We start from the raw sequence: 25,293 nt of genomic DNA on the forward strand, positions 1-25,293 counted from the left end.
TGTGAATTTCTTCATGACACTTTTTCATTAGGTGAAAAAAGAGGTGAATTTTACAAAGTATTGTGAACTTTTCTTCTAGCATCTTGAAAGTAAGGTAACTTATTTGGCACTGCTGCCAGAATTCAGGCAGAGACCTATGTCCCAGGCACGTGTGAGGAGCTGCTCCCAGGGAAAACAGAAACTGCACTGAATTTAGTTTCTTAACACAGTTCCTAGGAAGCAAAAAGTTATTATTTTTTAAAACATAAAATTTAATTTTGTTGAGTGCTTAACTTATATGTCTACAGAACACTGTGATTAGGGCCAAAGGCAGAGCCTCTGAGATCCTCCTGTGGGCTTAGCACTGGCTGGGCATTTAGATATCCCAGGACCTGCCTCCAAATAATCAAGTCTGCATTTAATCCTCAGGAAAGGGATGTTATAGAAGATAACCCTCAGGACACAAAACCAAGTCTCAGCAAAAATGATCCAAATTTTGAGTTGCTGGTTAAGCTGGTAAGCCAACTATTCTGGTTTGTTCTTTCTCTTTTCTTGAGGGTTTCTCTTAGGGAGGGGGGGAAACCCCCAAATATAACTGGAGGAGATCCAGCCAGCAGCTTTTTTCTTTGAGTAAGTCCTGATCTAAAAAGAAGTTGAGCCAACGGGATGGACATGAAACATCTTGGCAACAACAGTCATCTCTGTGCTACTCCATGCTTTTCGAATAGGACGCTAGATAGGCCTTTAAAAAAATGGTCCGTGGACACGAACGTTCACAGTTTCTAACCGACCCATCAACTGTTGATCGAGTGTAATCAACCAATCACAGTTTCTAACAGACTTATCATCAGCTACGGTCTGATTTCAAATGTTGAGTACAATCAATATAACCTTTAGGGCTGTCTTTCAAAGGGTAGTGGGTGGAGGAGGTGTGGACCGCAGAAGCTTGGTCCTGTGCTGCCGGTTAACACACAGCGCATGCGTGCCGTCTAGCATTTCTACAGCACACATCCACTTTTACTGTCATATTTTAGCCTCAGAATTCTGAAACCCGCATTTTGTAGAAGAGGAAGTCAAGTCAGAAAACTTAAATGATTTCCTTAAGGTCAAGAAACAGGCAGAGAGAAAAGTTTGAATCCTGCAGAAGGGCGCTCAGCCCTGGGCTCTTCCCCAACCACGCAACAGCCGGGACCAGTCTGCCTACAGTGGGTGGTGCCTACAGTCTGCCTACAGTGGACAGTGTCCCTGTGGACCTCGGCGGCTGCGGGCTCGCTCAGCCCCACGCCATCCCAGGAACCACCCAGGAAGAGAGGGTTTACAAAGAAACAAATATGACAGTATCTCCGCTGACCATTGGTGATAATACTGCACAATGGTTTTGTTACCCAAACACAACTCTATGTGCCCAACGTACAGTGAGGCCAAACATACCAAAATGTGGGAGTTTGGAGCAGAGAAAAGTTAATTGCAGAGCCAGGCAAGAGAAAGGTGGCTCAGGCCTTAAAAACTCCAAGCTCCCTGAAAGCTCTCAGCAAAGTGCTTTTCTAGGAAAGGAGGGGGAGTGTGGTTAGTCCTTGCAGACTTCCCTGTATCAGAGTCTTTGTTCTTGAGGTCCGGTCATGGTCAGGTAATGATGTTCCTATAAATTTCTACCAAACAAACATTATCCTTTGTTCTGACAGGAAAGGGCCAGGTTCCAAGGCACAACTTTCACCCTCCGCGCTCTGGTCTTGGCTGACAGGAGGCAGATCTCAATTGGTGGCTCCTTCAGGGCCAGGTCCCCAGACCCTGCCCAGCCGTCATCACTGACGGACCCAGGCACCCAACCCGATTGGCCCGCCCTCAGGCTCCTCAGGCCACCCAAATTGCAGGGAGAGGTTCTGGAGACTACCTACGTCCCAGGCAGATGGCCACTGCCATCAAGTCACAGAGGCGGGGATGGGGGAGAAGCTCACCACTGCCTCAAGGCCTGGGGCTCGGCCAGTGGGCGGCCTTGGCAAGAGCCCCAGAGCCCTGCAGAACAGGGTCCCTGCTGGCCCAAGGCTGGGTGAGTTAGCGAGCCCAGGGAAAAAGCTGAGATCCACCTCTTACCTCACTTTGCACCAGAAGACCACCACTCGGCTGACGGTTGGTGGAATGCTCCCACCAACGGAAGCTTACTGACAGTTGGTTGTTTGTGGGAGGGGCCACTGTGGCACCAACCAATGGCTGAGCAGGAATGCTAACTGTCTCTCAGTAGCTGTTGCCTGGTAACAGGGTGGGGTGGGGAGGGTGGCTCGGGTCGGGTGGGAGTGGGGTTAATGGGTCACAGCAGTGGCCCTGTGCTAAGAGCTATACTGGGGGGCGCTCTATTGTAGTTTCAAGATAACAGCGGGAGTTTAACAACTGAAACTTTAAATCAAAATCGTTATAAATATTAGATAACTCCAGTATTTTAAAGATGGGGAAATAGATGGGGAAACAGTGGAAACAGTGTCAGACTTTATTTTGGGGGGCCCCAAAATCACTGCCCATGGTGACTGCAGCCATGAAATTAAAAGACGCTTGCTCCTTGGAAGAAACGTTATGATCAACCTAGACAGCATATTAAAAAGCAGAGACATTACTTTGCCAACAAAGGTCCATCTAGTCAAGGCTATGGTTTTTCCAGTGGTCATGGATGGATTTGAGAGCTGGAATTGATGCTTTTGCACTGTGGTGTTGGACAAGACTCTTGAGAGTCCCTTGGACTGCAAGGAGATCCAACAAGTCCATTCTGAAGGAGATCAGCCCTGGGATTTCATTGGAAGGACTGATGCTAAAGCTGAAACTCCAGTACTTTGGCCACCTCATGCGAAGAGTTGACTCATTGGAAAAGACTCTGATGCTGGGAGGGAGAAGGGGACGACAGAGGATGAGATGTCTGGATGGCATCACCGACTTGATGGACATGAGTTTGAGTAAACTCCGGGAGATGGTGATGGACAGGGAGGCCTGGCGTGCTGCAATTCATGGGGTCGCAAAGAGTCGGACACGACTGAGCGACTGAACTGAACTGAAATAGGCTTTATATACAATAGGTATATGTTTGAAAGATTAAAACTAACCAAGAACAGTGTTTATAGTATTTCAAACAGAATGAGTGTTCTGATTCTTCTCTTAAATTATTTTCACATTTTAAGTTTAGCTCATGAAATTATAGTTGACATTTCAGGTGAACATCACATGGCATTAAACGTTAGTATTGTCTTATTTATTTTATTTGAGGCAGTGTGGGGCTGGAGGGGAAGGAGGAAATTGTGTTCTAAGAGTTTTAATTGTCCTAGGTACAAATACAAGGCCATTAGATTTTTAAAATTTGAATATTGTGATTGTTTTCTATTGTAAAAATACTAATTTTACAACTTCAAAAGTATAAATAGAAGGGAAATAATCCTAATTCCAGTAAGGAAAATTAATTTCTCCAATCATAAACATAGCACTCAATATCAGGGTGTGGGATTTCTTTACACCAGTGCATGGCTTTTCCCTCAGGATTGCTAAAACAGAACTTTGATATATAGAAAGCATAGAACATCGGGAAACCTAACTACCCAGGAGAGACAGTAGTTTTTCCTAAACACAGAAAGAAGAGCATGATTTTGGCATTTCATAATACACAGCAGGAAATAACTATTGAATTATTTGATAATGAGAGGTCTAGCTCATTTCAGTCTTGTTTACACGATAATCAATAAAATGCTACTGGGGAAAAAAAATAGGAAAACAATGCACAACCCAAAGGCTTTCTCACCATCACCTCTGTAAGGGCAGAATTCTGCCTTCGCATCATTGTAGAGCCAACACCTAGCACATGACACTAGATATCTATTTGGATGGATAGATGGATAAAAGTAAATTCTCAACCTGCACCTTGTCAAGATACAATAGTCCAAGGCCCATCTCTACTATGGCATCAGGCTGGCCATTGTGAGGGACAGTTTGATGATGGGGTCAAGCAGTGGTCAGCAGAGTCCTCCATATTCCCTTATCAAGTTTCCCTTCAGCCCTGCATATCACGAATCAGACAGGTGCCCTCAGAGTGACCGCCTGACTGCTCAGTACTTTATTTCTCTGTCTCCTTTGACTGTCAGGCCTTTTGATGATGGAAGCCTGAAATGAGTCATTACACTTTCCTTCTGAGTTCTTTATGCTTTTCCACAGGAGAGAAAACTCCAGCTGGATTCAGCCGAAAAGCGAACCAGAGTCATCAGGGAACTCTTACAGAGCGAGAGAAGATATGTACAGATGCTGGAAATTGTGAGAGATGTTTATGTGAGGCCACTGAGAGCGGCGCTATCATCAAACAGAGCCATCCTGAGTGCTGCAAACATCCAGATCATGTTCTCTGATATTCTGCAGATCTTATGTCTCAACAGGTAAACTCTGAATAGCTATATTTTGAAATATTCATTGTGGTATGGGAGGAACACACACTTGTTTCAAAAAGTTATACAGAAGTTCAGTCATTCTCTGCCCTTTTGGGGGACACTGCCTGATCACCTCACAGAAGAGAGATGATTCTCGACACTGGGCTGCAAACAGTAGTGATGATTTCTGGGGTGTATCCCTGCCTGGACTCAGAGCTGTAGGTCAAGGAGTGGAGTTCAGTGCCTGGGGATTCTATATTCATTATGCTATCTATGCAAAAGACAGTGGGAAGGGGAGCTATTCATAGTCATCAGTGTTTGGCTGATCAGTGGGAAAGGAACAGGAGGCTGTAATGGGACTAAGTCACAAGAATACTTTGCTTAGAGAACCAGAGGCTGGGGATTAGTGTAATAACAGTATATGTATATGGAAGGGTTGAGAGAGAAAATTGATCATTTGCACTGAATAAAGTAAGACAAACTGAGCTTGTGTTTCTCTGCCAGTAAGTCTTTAGATAACTTAGAACAAGTTCCTTAGCTTCGGGGACCCCAGATTCTATAAAAGGAACTAGTGTGCTTCCAGTTTTGAAATTCTGTGATGGCTGAAGAATGACCTTTGATCCAAGGGAAATGGGCTTAGTGATGGTGATGGCATTCAGCCATTGAAGTGAGTTGAGCACCCTCTTCTGAGGACTGTCAAACTGTCCCCCAGCAAAGGGGAGAGGGAACAGTGAGGGCAGCCTCTCCAGGCCAGCGTGGGATCCTGACTCAGCCCCCAAGTCAACCTACTTCCTCCCTTTCCAGCTCTGTGTCAAGGCGAAAGGATCTGACAAAAGCCCCTCCCCAAGTGACTGAGCACACATTTATTTTTTTGTACGTTTATAGGCTGTCATCGGTCAATATTTCACAGCCATGCTTTTCTCATGTTGCAGGCGGTTTCTAGATGACCTGAGAGACAGAGTACAGGAATGGGGCCCTGCTCACGGTGTGGGAGAAATATTCATCAAGTTTGGAAGCCTGTTGAACACGTATACCAATTTCTTCAACAATTACCCTGTGGTTCTAAAAACTATTGAGAAGGTAACAGATTGAGGGACCATCCAGGCATTTATTAGACCTTCTGAACTTGCGAGAACTAGAAGGACTAGAATTCGTAGGAAAGACCTTTCTACCCTTGGCTTCCAGATCTCCTCCTCTGGTTTACCGTGAGCTCTTTGAGGATGAGGGCACTGATTTACTTAGTTTTGAGCACTACAGGCTGGCATAGTGCTTGACCCAGCAGTGCCTAGGAACTGGTTGTGGGACTGAGCTAGTCCTCATGCAGATTTCCAGATTCCCACCTGCCCCAGTTACTCTGGGGCTTGGTTATAGGAACACAGTTCACAGTTAGGCAGAAGCAGAATTGTGAACCTGCTTTCACACTGCCTCTACAGCCCGTGTGGTGAGTCCAGCTCTCTCATGGAGAAAAGGAATTCATAATCATGTGTGGAATAATGACACTCAATGTGTGAAATCTCACGATAAAATAAGGAATTCCTTTGTTTTGTATTCCCCAGCAAGTGCATTTTAAACAGTTGTCTTTGTTGTGACAATGTGTATGTAATCTGAGCAGGACTATGCAGCTCTCATCTGTGCAGCTCTCATCTGTGGCCCTTGCTGCTCTCATTGGGATCTCCTCTGATGACAATAAGATACCTCTTTCCGGTCATGAGGAAGGGGGCCTAACAAAACGCAAAGGCAGGATCAGGGAATTCAAAGCGGGGACCAAGTCGGCGCTTTCCCCTCCTCAGTTTGCATCAAAAGGGCAGCAGGAGGGGCACCTTGGGATGTGGTGGTGCCCTCTGCCCTGTTCCTGTGTCCACTGTGGCCCTGCCCACCTGTCTGCCCTGAGGCCCTGGGGAAAAGGCCTGGGGCTGGGAGGTCTCTGAACACTTCCTGACCTCAGACATCTCCCTTTGTCATCTTCTTCCTGCTCCACCCCGGGAGCTTAAGCTCTGCTGCACAACTCAATTATGTGAAAGTTGCATGAATAAAGCAGTGTCACAGAACTGACCTTTAGGACAAGAATTGGAGCAAGGCATCACATGTTATAATAGCAGACTGGTGCAAGCAATTTTATAGTTATGGATAATGATGTATCTATTTCACTAGCATGGGGGTGCATATAAGTAAGTACTCAGTAAATGTTAGCTATTAATATTATTGAAATCAGTGACTATTTGATTTCTAGAAATTAGAATTACTGGCATCTGAGAAAAATGCGGTGACTTCCTGGGGGCTGTAATGGTGATGAATAATGCATTTTAAAATAGATTTTAAGTACAAAGGATCACCTTAATGTTATTGTGGAAAACATGCTTAACAGCAGAATTACACACCAATCCCTACACTTAACACTTACTGTGTGGCAGGCACTCTATAGATAGGATTTCTGCCCCCTCCCCAGCCCCTCACCGAGTTAGCTATGACATCCATGAGTAAACTGAGGCTCACAGAAGTTAAGTAAGCTTGACAAAGTCACACAGAATTAGATAAAATTAAATTAGAATTCTAATCCTGGCCTGCTGCTGCTAAGTTGCTTCAGTCGTGTCCGACTCTATGCAACCCCGTAGGCGGCAGCCCACCAGGCTCCCCCATCCCTGGGATTCTCCAGGCAAGAACACTGGAGTGGGTTGCCATTTCCTTCTCCAATGCATGAAAGTGAAAAGTGAAAGTGAAGTTGCTCAGTCGTGTCTGACTCTTAGCGACCCCATGGACTGCGGCCCACCAGGCTCCTCCGTCCATGAGATTTTCCAGGCAAGAGTGCTGGAGTAGGGTGCCATTGCCAGGCCGATCTCCATTTTTCTATACCGATTAAGTTCAATGACTAGGGTTAATTTATGGTATAATTAATACACTATACTTAGGATATCAGGAAGCACCTCTAGTATTAATGGTACTGTGATTAGGTGTAGATGTTGCCCTTTTGCTTTGAGTGCTTCACAGATTATGCTTGTCTGGTAGAATAGAAACAACACTTCACAACTGTTTTACAGAATTTTGACAATAGAACTCTCACTTTTAGTGCAGAGAAATGATACCAGCATTCCGAGCTTTCCTGAAGAGGCATGATAAGACCATTGTTACCAACATGCTGAGGTAAGCCCTGAGGGGAGAGCACAGCTAGGTCACCCCAACGACTGGCGTTTTGTGGCCTCGGAAAGGGGCCAGAGCCCCCTTTTCTCTGTGCCTCCTACAGTCTTCCGGAGCTGCTTTTGTACCCATCCCGGAGGTTTGAAGAATATATTCATCTTCTCTATGCTCTGAGGCTTCACACTCCTGCAGAACATATTGACCGTGGAAACTTGACCATTGCAATTGACCAAATCAAAAATTACAAAGGCTACATAGATCAGGTTGGTTGCTGGTAAGAGTCTGTGTCCTTTAAAAATGTTATAATGCTTTTGTGGTACTCAGACTCAAAGACTCCAAAATCCCTTAGCTTCTTGGGGTTCTCTTCAAACTTTTTCATCCTTTTAATGCTAAATCATTGTATTCAGTGATACTGAGCACTGAGAGCCTTTATTCTAAACCAAATAATGTTTTCAGATATCTCTTTAAGTACACTTATACAGATTTTTTTAAAAAGAGCAAACCTCTTTGTTTCTGAAAGTACTTCTTAATGTATTAATCAACTTTCCTGCCTAAGAAAGTACAGCAATCACAATTATTCTCTGCAAGATTTGATCATCTTGGAGTATAGGACTACCATTCTGAACATGTCACTGTGATGGGCACACAGCCCAGGAGTCTGGGCTGAATGGAAACAATAACACAGTACACCCAGAAAAAAACTTTTTGAACAGAGTCTTGCCACTTGCCTCTTTGTTTTAAAACACTGGGTACAGGAAATTGAGATTCTTATGATAGTTTATGAAAACACCACAACGTTATGAAGTGCCATATTTTAATCTATTTTTATGTATAAAAACATCACAATTTCAGTTTGCCTAAAATCACTTTCTTTTCTAGATGAAGCGGAACATCAGTATGAAAGATCACCTGTTAGACATACAGAGACTCATCTGGGGGTGCCCTGTACGTATTCTAATGCACTTGCTACATCTCATGCTCAAAAAGGAGACATAGAGATTCTGATTCAGCTAACATCTGTTGAGAGCCTGTTGTGTGCCAGGTGCTGCCAAGCTCTCATATTCCACATCCTTGTTATCTGCAAGGATGCTAGATGAGAAGAGGCACAAGTGGGCTTGACCCCATCCCACAGTTTCTCTGTAGTCTTAGCACCTTGCTTGGTACTACAGAGCTCATGACCCCCTTTGAAGAACGGGACCGTGTCTTTATTGTTTTCTGTCTCCCTGCACATAATATCTGGCCCAGGATTCTGCCCACTGAGGACATCTGTAAAAATCCTAGAAGTCCTCTGTTGGTTATCTGTTACCTATGGAATATCATCTGACTCATTCTACTTTCGTTCTCACTACCTTTCAGTTCAGTTCAGTCACTCAGTCGTGTCCGACTCTTTGAGACCCCATGAACCACAGCACACCGGGCCTCCCTGTCCATCACCAACTCCCAGAATGCACCCAAACCCATGTCCATCGAGTTGGTGATGCCATCCAACCATCTCATCCTCTGTCGTCCCCTTCTCCTCCTGCCCTCAATCTTTCCCTGCATCAGGGTCTTTTCAAATGAGTCAGCTCTTCGCATCAGGTGGCCAAAGTATTGGAGTTTCAGCTTCAACATCAGGCCCTCCAATGAACACCCAGGATTGATCTCCTTAAGGATGGATGGGTTCTATCTCCTTGCAGTCCAGGGGACTTTCAAGAATCTTCTCCAACACCACAGTTCAAAAGCATCAATTCTTCAGCACTTAGCCTTCTTTATAGTCCAACTCTCACATCCATCCATGACCACTGGAAAAACCATAGCCTTGACTAGACGAACATTTGTTGGCAAAGTAATGTCTCTGCTTTTTAATATGCTGTCTAGGTTGGTCATAACTTTCCTTCCAAGGAGTAAGCGTCTTTTAATTTCATGGCTGCAATCACCATCTGCAGTGATTTTGGAGCCTAGAAAAATGAAGCCAGCCACTGTGTCCACTGTTTCCCCATCTATTTGCCATGAAGTGATGGGACCAGATGCCATGATCTTAGTTTTCTGAATGTTGAGATTTAAGCCAACTTTTTCGCTGTCCTCTTTTACTTTCATCAAGAGGCTCTTTAGTTCTTCTTCACTTTCTGCCATAAGGGTTGTGTCATCTGCGTATCTGAGGTTATTGATATTTCTCCTGGCAATCTTGATTCCAGCTTGTGCTTCCTCCAGCCTAGCATTTCTCATGATATACTCTGCATATAAGTTAAATAAGCAGGTTGACAATATATAGCCTTGACGTACTCCTTTTCCTATTTGGAACCAGCCTGTTGTTCCATGTCCAGCTCTAACTGTTGCTTCCTGACCTGCATACAGCTTTCTCAAGAGGCAGGTCAGGTGGTCTGGTATTCCCACCTCTTTCAGAGTTTTCCAGTTTATTGTGATCCACACAGTCAAAGGCTTTGGCATCGTCAATAAAGCATAAATAGATGTTTTTCTGGAATTCTCTTGCTTTTTCAATGATCCAGTGGATGTTGGCAATTTGATCTCTGGTTCATCTGCCTTTTCTAAAACCAGCTTGAACATTGGGAAGTTCATGGTTCACATATTGCTGAAGCCTAGCTTGGAGAATTTTGAGCATTACTTTACTAGTGTGTGAGATGAGTGCAATTGTGTGGTGGTTTGATCATTCTTTGGCATTGCCTTTCTTTGGGATTGGAATGAAAACAGACCTTTTCCAGTCCTGTGGCCACTGCTGAGTTTTCCAAATTTGCTGGCATATTGAGTGCAGCACTTTCACAGCATCGTCTTTCAGGATTTGAAATAGCTCAACTGGAATTCCATCACCTCCACTAGCTTTGTTCGTAGTGATGCTTCCTAAGGCCCACTTGACTTCACATTCCAGGATGTCTGGCTTTAGGTGAGTGATCACACCATCGTGATTATCTGGGTTGTGTAGATGTTTTTTGTACAGTTCCTCTGTGTTTTCTTGCCACCTCTTCTTAATATTTTCTGCTTCTGTTAGGTCCCTAACATGTCTGTCCTTTATTGAGCCCATCTTTGCATGAAATGTTCCCTTGAATTTTTCTTGAAGAGATCTCGAGTCTTTCCCATTCTCCTGTTTTCCTCGATTTCTTTGCACTGATCGCTGAGGAAGGCTTCCTTATCTCTCCTTGCTATCAAGGAGATGATCAAACCACACAGACATACTCACAATTCTCTAATAATGTCAGCCTCTCCTTACACATTTCTGTTTTGCTCATGGTCTTCCCTCTCAGAAATTGCCTTCTTTTTCTGCTCCACTGGATAAACTCCTATTCATACTTTAAAGATCCAGTTCAAGTATCATCTGCCCTGAAAAGTTTCCTCCGACATCTCCAGGTCTGAGTTGCCCCTTCCTAGGTATTCTCAATACCCTGAATCTCCCTGTCACACTTTCTTACAGTCCTTTATCCACAAGATTGTGAGCTCCATCGGGTATGAACTAGTGTCTTCTAGTGTTCAGCATATGGCCAGAATTTAATATGTGAATTATATTGAATTAAAGTATCAATCGATTGTGTTTTTATTTGGCCAAATTGAGGAAGCAAAATGCAGTTGTTTAGGCCTAATTTAGATCTGTACATTTTGAAAGGGAAACAGTAATGGGATTGACTGGATTACAGAAAATTGAAAAATCTTGGGACTCACAGAGTCCACAGAACTATATCTCTGGATCACTATATGCCCCTAGCCATATCCATGGCTAGGTCAGTAAAAGAGCCTGAAATCTTAATTTGTAACATTTCATTCACTTCTTTTTCTTGATAGATCCCTTCTGACTCACCTACATCCCCACTTTATTTTTGGTAGTAGGAAAGCATTTATAATAAAAAAAATAATTTCAATAGTTTTAAAAATTAGACAACTCCCTCTAGTTTTAAAAACAATGCTTTTTTCACAACTGAACTGAGTTCTACTCAACACTTATATCTTTGGGGATATTATTCAGTAGTGAGACTTATTTTATAAAATATATATATATATATATATTTCTAATTCTTTTTATTTCATAGACTCTATCAGAAGCAAACAGATATCTGATTAGGGTTCAAGATGTGGCCCAACTTCACTGCTGTGATGAGGACATAAGTTTCTATTTAAGGTAAATATTCAACTATCCTATGGCTGTGCTACTGCTGCTAAGTCACTTCAGTTGTGTCCGACTTTATGCAACCCCATAGACAGCAGCCCACCAGGCTCGTCCGTCTCTGGGATTCTCCAAGCAAGAATACTGGAGTGGGTTGCCTATGGCTATGAGTGTGTCTTAATTATCTTGTACCCAGAATCCAGTACAATGTCTGTCATATTGTAAATATACTATAAATCTTTGTGTTGATCTGAAAAGTTACACACATACCCCTCTGAGATGAGGTAAGGTGTTTATCACCTTACTCACATTCCAGGCAGCTACTTCATAGAATGGAAGAAACTAAACCGTCATTGCCTGGGCCACTAACTCAAGACATGGAATTTCTGGTTTGGTCACTTTCCTACTGAGAGGAGAGCTGATGTGAGATATCACATGGATGATCTGCTCAACTCTAAGAAAGAGAAGACCAGTTAATTATCTGCAGTTAGTTACTGAGGTCAGCACTCGAAAGGTCTCACTGTAGGACCACCATTGTATTGAGGTCTCACATGTCTAGTTGGCACAGTGCTCACAGTAGTGTAAAAACTATTGTGATGTGAAGGTGCTAACATTTCCTTTTCTCCTTTAGAACAAGGATGGGCCAACTTTTTCTGTAAAGGGTCAGATGGTAAGTATTCTAGGTCTTCCTTGCCAAATGATATCTGTGGCAACTACCTAACTTTGCCATTGTAGCACAAAAGCAGCTACATAAATACAATACATGATGATTAATATGATCTTCATAAACAATACATGTATAGCTGTGTTCCAATAAAACTTTATTTACAAAAAGCAAGGAGTGGGGCCATCGTTTTTAAATTCTTGCTTTAGAAAACTATTTGCCAATCTATGTTTTCAGTACTTATGGCAAGGATGGTAGCTCCACAAAGAGCAACAAAATGCAGAGGAATTAATTCCAATAAAAGAAATGAAAATCAGATTGCCTGTTATTTCAGTGAATATTTCACTGAATGTTTTCCAAAGGCCAGGGCAGGATTTGGGGTGGAGGAGAGGTTGGAATAAACCAGTCCCTTCACCTCGATTTAACCAGTCCCTTAAATGAAAATCAAATCACACAACTGTCACTTTTCTCACTGTCACCGTGTTTTTGTTTTCTCATTTTGGTGTTTTTGGTCAGGAACAATAGAAATGAGCTACAACAAGAGAAGGAAACTAGATATCAAGTCAGCAATTCTAAACACGTCAGTGTAGTAGGACACATGCTACGGATTATTCCAGTTTTTTATTATTAATTTTACCTTCACATATTCATTCTCAGACACTCTTCCTTTATCTTTCTTTATCTAAGTCCATGTTTCTGACTGACAGAATTTGTTCTGGGGAGAGTAATTTTAGAGCTCGGAAACCTGGAGGCATTTGTCCCTCTGTAGATATAACCCACATAGTTTTGGATTAAGCTTTTATGTACCTTAGAACTTTGACATTTTCATGTGTGACTTTAAACATGCTGATTTTTAAAGCATTTTTGTTTACTTTTGTTCTCCTTCTAATGGGGTGTTGCCAAGTGCAAAAGTGGAGCCTCTAAGACCGGTGAACAGAGGCACGGCTTTAGATCACCAAACAGGGCCATCCACTGCTCAGATCCTGAGTCCTCTTGAGGACAAACATTACTAAACTACAGAGTATGTATATTGTTCACTTTACTTTTAGCTTACCCAAAGGGTAAGGAAGTCATTGACCAGGAAACAGCACTGGGGGAAGAGAAATATGCAGACTCCTCAGGGATACAGGACTCTGGCTCTGAATTGACTTTTATCCTGGCCGCTGCCAAAAGCCACTATGATCCACTAGTCAGAATGTGGATGATGAGGACAAGGTGATAAACAGTTTTGACTCAGGTCAGCTCACATGACTTCCCTCGTGACTCAGACAGTAAAGAATCTGCTTGCAATGCTGGAGACCCAGATTTAATCCCTGGGTTGGGAAGATCCCCTGGAGAATGGAATGGCTACCCACTCCAGTATTCCTGCCTGGAAAATCCCATGGACAGAGGAGCCTGGCAGGCTACAGTCCATGGCGTTGCAGTCGGACACGACTGAGTGACTAACACTTAGCTCACAGAACCAATGACGTACTGTTATCTGTTCATGCCAAAGTTTATGCTCTGAAAATTACTTTTAAAGTTTTATGTATTTATGGAAGTTGGGTACTTTGTTTCTTGGTCTGGCTAACGTATTGATAGTGATTAAATAATGACAAAACACTTCTAGAATGGTGTTAAGAATTTAAACTATGTTTGGCGGAGTCATTGAGTCTATTTGTGAAAAAGCAAAGAAATCCTGTCCAGGTTCAAGGAAAACATTCTACCCGTGGAGTTGGAGTTGGTTCTTCTGAATCTGAGCAGCAGCAGTTTTCTGAAAGTTGAGTAGGATCCAGAGTTTCCATTTCAGTTGTTCCATTATGTCAATGTGAAAGGCAAAATTATTTGTTTTTACATATGTAGAAGAATAAAGGTTTTTTAAAAAGGGTTCTGCTGTTTTTTGTCTTTGGATGAAACTTGTTGAAGCTCTTGGTGAGTATAAATGGCTTTGGGAAAGCTTTTTCCTAGGTAAAATTCATTTATATGTATTTTAAATATCACTTTCATAATCAGATTAAAATAATAAAAACCTCTTTGTGCATTTATCTTTCCCTGCTCATGTCCTCAGGTTACAAGTGGCCTCAACTCCAAGTTCAATAAACGTGCCTGCTCCTTCTCTCCTCTGGGCCATCCACCCACCCAGCCCAATTGGGTCATGCCGTTAGAATTCGCCTTTATTTAACTTACTTTCAATGCTATCCCTTCCAAAGGGAAATCCAAACATCTGTTTACCAAAGCAAACACTCCTTTCAAAGCTACATCTTCAAAGCACCCTGGTAGGCACATTCCCTGGCCATTCAGATAGAAAGGCAAAGTTTTATTACAGCTTTTAAACATTTTTCTCAAATGATATGATTCTTATCAGTAATAAGAGTACAAATATTGCCAAAGAAGTGTCACAAACATGGGTGGAATTCTTTTGCCTAACGTGGCCACTCAGCACATACAGCTCACCACTTACCGATCTAAATGCACCCCCTTTCTTGCTTCCCCTTTCCCTCATCCCTACTTCTATTTGTTCCCTATTCTCAGAATAACCTATCAACTTAATCTGGAACATTATTTCTTGCAACCTGTCAGTAAATATGAAGCACCCCACTCCTTCCAGCCTAAATCATAACCACAGATATGGGAAGGAAATGTTTGAGAAAGGAAGGTGGCTCCAGTGGTTGGATGACCACTGCATTTCTCTCTCTCCACACACCTAACATGACCTGTACCCCCAACACTCTCCCAAGAACTGAACCTGAAGCAAAGCACTCCTTAAAAATGTTTAAACCACTCCCTCTCCCAATCTAGTTTTTTGCCCACCTCATGGGCACAGGAGAAGGCAATGGCACCCCACTCCAGTACTCTAGCCTGGAAAATCCCATGGGCAGAGGAGCCTGGTGGGTCGCGAAGTCAGACACGACTGAGCGACTTCACTTTCACTTTTCACTTGCATGCACTGAAGGGAATGGCAACCCACTCCAGTGTTCTTGCCTGGAGAATCCTAGGGACGGCGGAGCCTGGGGGGCTGCTGTCTATGGGGTCACACAGTCGGACACGACTGAAGCGACTCAGCAGCAGCAGCAGCAGCAGCATGGGCACAGCTGTAATTAATGCACGACTTAAGTGCCTCAATACTCTCAAGTGTGGTTGGTGAATCAGCATCACCAGGGAGCTGCTAGAAACACAAAATCTCCGGCTAGTCTAGCTCTACTGAATTTTCATTTCAGCGAAAATCTCTGGGTAATTCAGATGCACAGTAAAGTTTGTACAAGTCAGAGCCATTATAATAGAGTGGATTCTAAATGTGAATTATAGTAGCTTTTATGGGCAACAACCTGTCAGTCTTTGGTTAAAAATATACATACCATTTGGTCAATCAATCCTACTCTTGGATTATCTGACAGAAATATCAGTGCATGTAAGGAGTCTGTTTATATGTAAGGAACTCGTTTTTTCAAACATTGCTCACAGTGGCAATAAAGAAAAAACAAAGGAAACGAGGGAGGGAAGAAGGAAGAAAGAGACCTGAGCCTGCAAACAAAGAAATGCCCACTAAGTGAGGGAAGAGTTAGAAAAATGATGGTCCACCCATGCTATTATTTGGTCATTAAAAAGAACTTGAAGTGATTTCTATTGCTGAGAAAAGCAAGAAAAGAGCCTGGAATAATACTTAAAACAAACTACCTGTAAATAGATGCATACGTAGGTACATATGTGACTACTTGAATGGGTTAAAAAAAAAAAAAGGAAAGATTATATACTGTTTGGTAACTTGGGTAACATAAGTGGAGGGAGGAGTGAGCCAAACAAAAAGTGAAAAAGAGCAGTACACGAAAACAACTGTCAGTATATGCTGATGTAACTGCATCACTTCTGTATGACTTTATCTGGATCTAACTCAACAATTTAAAAATCAAACACAGATGATGAAGATAAAAACTAAGAATTCCTCTGAATAAACCAGTCAACTGAGTTGCTTGCTTAGAGGAACTTCCTGAGGGCTTCTTGATGCTTCTAGGAGAAAAACATTTTGGCGGGGCTATCCTCCAACAAAGTAACGAGCTTGCTGCACTTGGCCATTCCTGGCGCTGGACAGAGATTGAGGGCATGGGGTGAGGCTTTCCCAAGTTCCTCCCTCGTACATCATTTGATAACCCACACCAGAGCACAGTGAAATCTGCTAAACACTGTGATCTGGCTCCATCAGCAAAACCACAGAGAATACTAGATGGAGGTTGGGGACCAAAAAATGCCTACCATTGACCATGGTAGCAACCTCAGTAGAATTGAAGAGCTACTTAAATCCAACTTTTCATCAATTTCTCTCCAACTGATATTGGAAAATTCTCTATTTCCTACTTAGTAAATGCTTTTCTTTTGCCTGCTTTCTACTTAAGACACCGCACACCTTACTGATTCTTGTGCTTCTCTCTAACCCAACCTGTTACCCTTAAAGATGAAACTAAACTAAATGAAAACATTCCCCGCAGATTGTCTAAGTACATCAAACACAAAATATCAATAAGGCTTTAACCTGACGTGTTATAACACTGGGAAAATTCAGTGTTCATTTTTGTCTACATTGATTGGATACTGTCCAATGTATAAGCTCAAATCATTCCACCAGGAACCCTGAGGCCCACCCACACGACTGGTCTGACAAACAGAGGGACTATTCACACCAGGAGAAAAATATACTGAGAAAATTCAGTCCAAAGGTCTGAGGTGGGGAAAAACTCTTGATGATGAGCTTATCAATGCAAAGATGCTGAAGTGTGTAACTGCTAAAGCACGTATATATGCATATGTAAAACTAAACTTTCTCTTTTTTAAACCAGGCTCTATGAACATACCTGTGATCTCAGTCTTTTCCTCTTCAATGATGCACTGCTCGTTTCTAGTCGGGGTACATCTCATACTCCATTTGAAAGGACTTCAAAGTCAACCTACCAATTCATTGCATCAGTGGCACTTCATAGGTTAATCATAGAAGACATACCAGATTCCAAATGTATGTATTCTCTTCCTCTGAAGAGATCACACCTTTAAGAAGCTGTATTATATAAAACTCATTAGCTATTAAAATAGAAAAGCAGGAAGAGAACTGGAATTTGCATTTGCAAATAATTTCCCAAGTATTTTTAGAATCTCATTAATGTAAACTTTTCTCTACCTTTGAAATAGCAAAAGAAAGGAATGCTGGCATCGTCAGACACATACCCTACACATTAGGAAAACAGCTTTCCAAAGTCACAAAGGGAGACATAACCCTGTATCATTGCCAGGGAAGCTGGAGTTCTTAACCATTATTTTAAGTGGTTAACCACTATTTTAACTTCTATTGCTTGTAGATCTTACAATTTTTATCTATTACTTTTCCATTATAATCTAGGACTAAATGATTATTGCAGATTTGACTGTATTCTTCTGTAAATTTGCATTTACGAGTTCTCTAAAGGATGTATTTGCAAATGATGTTTAGTAACAAAACATTTAATTCATAATAATCTCAAAAGAAATAATCAGTTACAAAATGAAATCCTACTTAAACCTACTGTACCTTTTAGTTTTTATCTTACACTCTACTTCCCAATCTTAAAAAAGATTTGTATCTCTTTTCCTATATTTCTGTTAGGCCAGACGATCTGAATATAACACATTTTGTTCCAATATTTTTCACTGCACGTGAAGGTAGGACTTATGGGTAAAGCTAGAACCAAGATCTCAAGAGAAGGAACTAATCTAAAAAGAGCTGCTTTCCATTAGCTCTGGCTTCATTTAAAATCTGAGAAAAATTGAACAATAAATGTGAGAATAAATATTTTCACCTATTGAGAAATAAATATTTTCAAACTCAGGTAAGAAGGGTTATCCATAATGTGCATGACATTTCTCCTTCCATCTCCCCTTAATCAGCTGTGCTCTATGTCAGAACACCATAATGTAAGCTAAAAGTGGGCATTCAGCTAAGTCGTCACTGGCTTCATTCTGTCCTGGTGCTCATACCAGGGTGGCCAAGGTCCAGCTCTCAGCATCTCTTATCTACAGTAATTCTTGTAAAGACCTTTACCAGTTCCAGTTCCTTCTGAAATTAAAGAATATCATATCATCTATTACTTTAAAAATAATTGCTAATTATCATTAAACAATTATAAAGACGTTTATTTTAGACTATATTTGAATTATTCAGTAATTCTAAACTGGATTTGTGTTTGAAACTTTAATTTTCAAAAAGTCTTCAAGATGACTTGATCAACTCTTGAATTGTAAAACATTTTTTCCTTTTGACTGTTACCTACACAAATTAATTTATGTACTTCCAATATTTTTACAGTTATCAAGAATGCATTTATTCTTCAAGGTCCAAAACATGAATGGATTTGTGCAACAGAAGTTGAGGATGATAAATTTCTATGGTTGTCTGTACTCCAAAACGCCATCAAAAGTAGTATGGAAAAGTGAGTCTGGACTTCAAACACCAGGGGTGCCAATCTGCCCTGACAAAGACAGCATGTTGTTTTCTGTTCCAGAAGATCCAGTAAGAAGCAGAGTAATGGTTCATCATGGATGATCGGTGGATGAACTAGGGGGATACATAAAGTTCCTCCTAACGTTTAAACTTTATCATCTATGCTCAATTAGGTGAAATGGTTAAGAAAAATTTGAATATAAAAATTTGAACCACTTCTTTTGATAGTTGTTTTTCATGGACAGTATTATTTAATATGACTGACAAAACCTAAGACTGAATAAGGATATTGAGTATTTAAAGATCTGTTTTCTGATCTAATGAAAAATAAAGTCATAATGAAAAGTATTTCTTAAATGATCAGTCTAGAGAAATGTCTTAATCTGTTGGTGATTTATCAACATCTTTTAACATTTCCATGAAATAGTTATGGATTTTAAAAATATGGAAATCTAAACAGTACTTTACTAAAAAACTGGTCCCATATATCCAAAATATGAATGTATTTCTACAGAGCATGAAAAACATACCACTATAAAGCACTAAAATTTTCTGTAATTCTTAAGTGTTCTTTTGTTACAAAATTAAATTCTTAGACCGTCCAAATTAAATGGTTTAAAAATTTGTTACACTGCTAAATTAGAAGGCTGTTTGGTAGAGGGTGAGGGGGTACGTTCTAAAAAACAAAAACAAAACATGCCTGTAATGGAATTTAGCTGAGTAAAAACTGAAGAAATTAAGACAATTCTATTTAAAACAGAAAAAAATAAAAACAGGTATTGAGTAGTTGTCTGGGCCCTTAAATCTTTCATTTAATTATTTAATAAACTGAAGCTATCACCTGGTTAGCCACTTTGAAACTTTAGCTGATATATGCAGTAGTAATATTTTTACTCAGTTAATGGTAGATAACACTGTATTAATCTTGGAAGCTTTTGGCTGTCAGTTTCCTCTTTGCTTCAAATTCTCCTTTAAGGAAATGAAATCTACTAGTACAGTCTAGGATTGTGAAGTAGGCTATTTTAAACATTTTCTTTTTTTCTACAACAAAAATACAAATACCTTCTAATTCTTAAAAATTTAAATTCTTGTTAAAAAGTGTACAAAAGTTAAAATGTTTTTAATTAGTGTAAAATCACACTTCTGATTATGATAAAACCATGCAGCTTAACATCTGTCAGACAGAATAAAACATTAAAGGAATGTCTGCTGTTAGTCAGCAATAAATGTAAATTCACAAATGTGATCAAAATGGAAATACCATATAATACAAAACAAATCCCAAGACACTACATTATCCTGAATAGGACATACCTTAGAAACTCTCTGTTAATAGGAAAAGTCTCTCTCTATAGCAAAAGAATGGAGTGGAAATAGTAACCCACTCTAGTATTCTTGCCTGGAGAGTCTCGTGGACAGAGGGGCCTGACAGGCTACAGTCCATGGGGTCGCAAATAGCTGGACATGACTGAGGGACTAAACAACAAGAACATGGCAAAAGAATGAGTAACAAGAGAGCTAAAGATAACTAGGAATCTTAAGGAATTTTCATTTATTATAATAGTGAATAATTAAGATCTTCAGAAGTTCTAGAACATGTTACTTGAAAACACTTCTAGAGACTGATGAGCATAAGCTTATAATTGCGAGTTTACTGCATAAATCGTGCAAAAAGTGACGTCTGCAACTGGACAGTACTTTTGCGGCTTGCGGTGTCAACACTTTCCCTTTGCTTCTAGCAGACGATTTAAAAACGCCTATCTTCAGTTATTTCCTAGTTTTTCAGGACTGCTGAGGAATTAAAATCTCACACACAACAAAGTTTAAGTCACAGGTGATACTGATCAAATTTTCGTAAGGAAAACATAAAATCTGCCCCCTAAGCTGATGTGAAAAAGCCTGAAGGTGCCATGAGACTCTTGAAGAATGTTGATTAGAGCAGAGCTTATGGTTAAAGTATGCCTTATCCAATACAGTTCTTTCAAATTAAAAATCAAATAGGAAATGCATTTTAAAGATTTTTGGATTCTTTAAGTATTAAGCCTAAAAGACAAATTGACAGTTTATTTAATTTTGTCTCCTTTTGAAAATATTTCTGAGTTTGTGCTTAAGGTGTTAAATGAGAAGCTCATTCTGTATATCCAAGCAGTATGAGGTTTTGGCCACGTAAGTATAATGCACCAAAGTTATGGGATAACAAGGGGGGAGGGGGGCTGCGCCAACAAACATAATACAGCCTCCAGAAAAAGTCATCCTGACCCTTTTATTGTTGAAATTAAAAAATAAAAGATACTTAAATACAATGGTGAACATATAGGGCAAAACAGAATCATAAAATTTAATGTTGAATTAAGCAGTGAGCTGAATGTCTGGGTCTCCAAACTGGCGTTGAACCCAAAACCGCTTAAAAATGGGTATGTTCACAGTTAACGGCAATTGGCTTATAGGTGAGAGAATGGTCGAAGCTGTTCCAGTTGAACTTCCAGGGAAATTCTCTCCTCAAGAACATCCTGAAAAAAATGGAAAGATAAGTTACATTTCAACATATACAAAAATGAAGGCACATCTAACAGCAGCTCTGCATCAATAAAACAATTTACGTTCCTTAAGAAGATGAAGGGACAGCTGTTCCTTTTAGAAACACAGTTTCTTTATAGGCGCTTACATTCAAAAACAATCTTAATTAAAATCTTTTTTTCTCATTACTTGAAATCAAGGTAATCGAATGTTTTTTCCTTCTTTATTAGAAAAGCCAGTATTTGCAGATGGTGGCTATTAATGCATGAATTTTGCACAAAGCCCACCCCTTGCAGTAACTGCAGATGAGCTGGTTAACAAAGATTATTTCCCCTGGTGATTACCTCTGGTCATAACAACTCCTGCACCTCATTTTGAGCTTCAGTTTCACAATGAATAAATGTATTTTATAATCAGAATTTCTAATGACTGTCGATTTGGGGCAGTCTTTTCAGACAGTCACCAACTTCTTATGCAGTCATATCCTTTTTTTTTCTCTATCACACTGACAGTATCATGTTTTAACCAGAATGACCTCCTCCTATTTGGTACCATACTTTCTCAGAGGATAATGAGACAGTGATTTTTAAAAACAGCTTCTGTATACATGTTTCTATGGTTTTTCGTAGTTCTTCAGAAAAACATGCATTAACAAAACTTTCACCTCAAGGTATGCTACTAGCAAGCTTGTCATTTAGTTTTACATTCTCCTTTACAATCGACTAAATTCACAAGTCATAGAACAGCTATGAATACCTTCTTTGATCAAAGAGTTATATAAGAATATTCCTTTAACATACATTAATCAAATGTCCAACATGTGTGAAGTTTTGAGGACAGAGACAAGATGGTTATAAATCTATCCAGGACAATCTCAGTTTATCTCTGATTTCCTGGCCTATATATTAACAAATCCTTTTCTCTTAAAAGTACTTTGGTTTGAACAATCTGTTACATGGTCACTGTAAACGGGAATGATTACGACTTAGCCTCAGTGAGTTCAGGTTAGTAGGACAGAGACACAATTGTGCCATAGATATGGACAACGTGATAAATGCTAGAAAAGGAATATGAACAGAATATTATGGGACTCAACTAACTCTGTATTTATTTTACATTTCCATGGACTCTTCCTCATCTTTATGGTTTACAACCTTGCTACTCAAAGTGGAGTCAACTGTCCAGGAGCATCTCCTTCACCTGGAAAAATTGCAGAACTCTCAGGTCCCTCTCCATACTGGACATGAATCAAAATTTTCATTTTAACATGGGACCCCTTCCTAAGTGTATACAATTAAGGTTTGAGAACCACTGGTTTATAAGATGTGAATGCCTAATAATGTTGATGAATCATACATGATTCTGCTTGTTAGTTTTTATGTACAGGGATTAAAAAAAAAATCATGGTTAGTAGTAAGCAAGAAAACAAACTCATCCTCTCAAGTACAGATGACAGAAGTACACACTGGCCCTGAACATCATTTCTATTTAAGGTCTGTCTTTTCTGTTTTAGAGATGATCTAAATTGCCCCCATCCCTCTTCTTTAGACCTGTCACTTTCATAGAATCTGAGTTGTTTTGATAAAAGGATAAATTTACAATACTCGAATCACTGTAGAATTAGTGTGTAGATAGCCACATATATATCATCCTGGAGGTAGCTGAGGTCACATTTCTACTCTTGGATTTCATTATGAAAGTTAATGAACATTTTCAGTTCAGTTCAGTAGCCCAGTCATGTCCGACTCTGCAACCCTATAGACTGCAGCACGCCAGGCCTCCCTGTCAATCGCCAGCTACCAGAGTTTACTCAAATTCATGTCCATTGAGTCGGTGACGCCATCCAACCATCTGGTCCTCTGTTTTCCCCTTCTCCTCCTGCCTTAAATCTTTCCCAGCATCAGGGTCTTTTCAAATGAGTCAGTTCTTCGCATCAGGTGGCCAAAGTATTGGAGTTTCAGCTTCAGCATCAGTCCTTCCAATGAATATTCAGGACTGAACATTTTAGGAATATGCTTTACATACATGTAGGATAAGGCAACCATACAAGAAATTAGTACAGGAACTTCTTTTTAATATTAAAAGATTCAAGGCATATAAAACATTTTAGATCCACACTTCTGCTACTTGGAAAAGTTTCATACTAGCATAAGAACTGCTGGATCACCTCCAAGTCTAGTTCAACACTAAGAGGCTCTGAGTCCATGGAACTTTCCAAATAAAGATTCAGAAACTACATTACCTTTAACTGTTGCTGCAATTCACTATTCAATCTGGCCAAAACTGTGTTGGTTTCCTTATTGCGTCTAATTGATGCCTGAATAGCTTTCTTATCTTTCCCAATAGACCTGAGAAGATAAAGAGAGCAAAAACTTGACCTTCATTCTGATTATTAAATTTGCTCCATTCTTCCCTGTGATTTATGGCTAATCCCAGAATGCTGAGGGAGCATCTTTGCCCTGCTAGCACAGCTCAACCTTGCTTGATCAGTTTTAAAGCTCAACCAAAAACTACTAAGCTTCACAGGCTTAATTACTGTAGTTATTGATTTAGTGACTCTTCTGTAGAATCACCTGAGTTTAAGTCAGCGCAGAGCAGGTATAAGCAAACTTTTTCTATAAATGGTCCGATAGCAAATATTTTAAGCTTTGCAGACCATACCATTTCCGCTGAATATTGTTTTTTTTTTTTTAATCTTTTCTTTTTCTCTTTTTAAACAAAAATGTAAAAGCCCTTATAAAAACTGGCCATGGGTTGACTTTGGCCCATGAGCCCCAGCTTGCCAATTCTTGATTCTAGAACAACCATAGTTAAAACATCAGTGTTACTGTGCACTATAATTTTTAAGTCTGCTCTAGGATTTGCAACTTGAGTTGAACTTAATAATAGAAGGGGGGAGAAAGTGGGAAGAATATTCGACTTACTCATAAATGAGAAAACTCTCAAAGGGGAACAGTGGAGGACCTGTGCTCAACTATAGGACCAGTCTGACCATAATTCCTTTCTGCTTAATATTTCTAATTACTGTGCATTTGGTTTCTAGTAATTACACGTGTTTAGGAACAGCTTTGATTACCGAGGAATAGAAGGTTGTGATGCAAGAACGGCAGCTAGGACACCTGTCTTCTGTGTATGTTCATCAACTTCTGGCCTTAATTCATCTTCTGATTTTAATCTCCTTCGAACAGGTTTAGGTGGTGGAGCAAGAGGTGTTGTGCCTTTGCTCTGGGAGAAAAGAATTTCATGAATAATAAGCATTTCTTGAAGACATTTGTGGTTTGTTAGCACTTTGCCAACATCATACGCTTTCTTTAAGCCTTTCATTCGCTAAAAATTATGGGTCACTTGTCCTACTTTAAAGCAATTTATATATCTGTGGCAACAGCTAACTTAAATTACAATGGGGAAGAATGTTCCTAGTGACATCACAACTGTATATGTACCTATTAGACAAAATTTTTTACAGGGTGACATAACAAGCTGAAGGCCCGAATTCTGTGACTCAAGGCAATAATATTCAGTTTTAACATAACACACTCTATATATATCTGTTCAATAACTATAAAAGGGAGTCTCCAGAAATATGCATCTAGTATCACCATAGGGTTTTCTATTCAAATATCCTAAGATATATTATCTTTATGAATACTTTATAAAGAAGTAGAAAACCAGGCAATTCTTTAAAAAATCTTTCATTAACATATACAATAACTCTTAAAAATGAGTGACTATTTTATTGGAGATCTGTCCTCAACAGAATCAAATGTAACAGTCTGGTATTTACTGTAACCTGATTTGACCTGTTAATAAATAAAAACAAGAGTCAACTGCCATCCCTTTGGTTAAATGCTATTTTTAATCTATTGCCATTTACTGACAAAATAAAATTTACTATTAAAAAAATTACACAAGTACTAACAGTTAAAAAAAAAAAAAAGTGTCCAGAAAGTAGCATTTAAATACTTCCAGAAACACTCACTGTTTTAATGACTACTGGAGATGTCTCAATGATAACAAAAAAAGTGACCAAAATTTTTTTCTCAAAAAGTGGCCTGTTATCTGCAATGTACTTTGAAATGCAAACAAC

The 25,293-nt window shown here is 40.0% G+C and overlaps 2 protein-coding genes across 6 annotated transcripts in view; one reads left to right on the forward strand and one right to left on the reverse strand.

Moving 5' to 3' along the window:
• Window positions 1–18,682, forward strand: part of ECT2L (epithelial cell transforming 2 like) — a 64,661-nt gene extending 45,979 nt beyond the window's left edge. Inside the window, exons 13-21 of the mRNA XM_052646001.1 lie at window positions 409–495; window positions 4,162–4,376; window positions 5,300–5,447; window positions 7,432–7,505; window positions 7,606–7,762; window positions 8,379–8,444; window positions 11,513–11,601; window positions 17,059–17,231; window positions 18,555–18,682. Of these exons, the coding sequence (XP_052501961.1) occupies window positions 409–495; window positions 4,162–4,376; window positions 5,300–5,447; window positions 7,432–7,505; window positions 7,606–7,762; window positions 8,379–8,444; window positions 11,513–11,601; window positions 17,059–17,231; window positions 18,555–18,682 (1,137 nt within the window). The remainder of the gene's footprint in view (window positions 1–408; window positions 496–4,161; window positions 4,377–5,299; window positions 5,448–7,431; window positions 7,506–7,605; window positions 7,763–8,378; window positions 8,445–11,512; window positions 11,602–17,058; window positions 17,232–18,554) is intronic.
• A 2,257-nt stretch (window positions 18,683–20,939) lies between these two features.
• The window catches only part of REPS1 (RALBP1 associated Eps domain containing 1), an 88,797-nt gene continuing 84,443 nt past the window's right edge, over window positions 20,940–25,293 (reverse strand). For all 5 annotated transcript variants that reach the window (XM_052645476.1, XM_052645477.1, XM_052645475.1 and 2 more), the window contains 3 exons: window positions 24,283–24,431; window positions 23,449–23,554; window positions 20,940–21,199 (listed from right to left, as the gene is read on the reverse strand). In XM_052645476.1, coding sequence (XP_052501436.1) covers window positions 21,131–21,199; window positions 23,449–23,554; window positions 24,283–24,431 — 324 coding nt within the window. In that variant the 3' untranslated portion in view covers window positions 20,940–21,130. The remainder of the gene's footprint in view (window positions 21,200–23,448; window positions 23,555–24,282; window positions 24,432–25,293) is intronic.

The sequence above is a fragment of the Budorcas taxicolor genome, chromosome 9 (assembly GCF_023091745.1).
Source record: "Budorcas taxicolor isolate Tak-1 chromosome 9, Takin1.1, whole genome shotgun sequence".
Classification (NCBI taxonomy): domain Eukaryota; kingdom Metazoa; phylum Chordata; class Mammalia; order Artiodactyla; family Bovidae; genus Budorcas; species Budorcas taxicolor.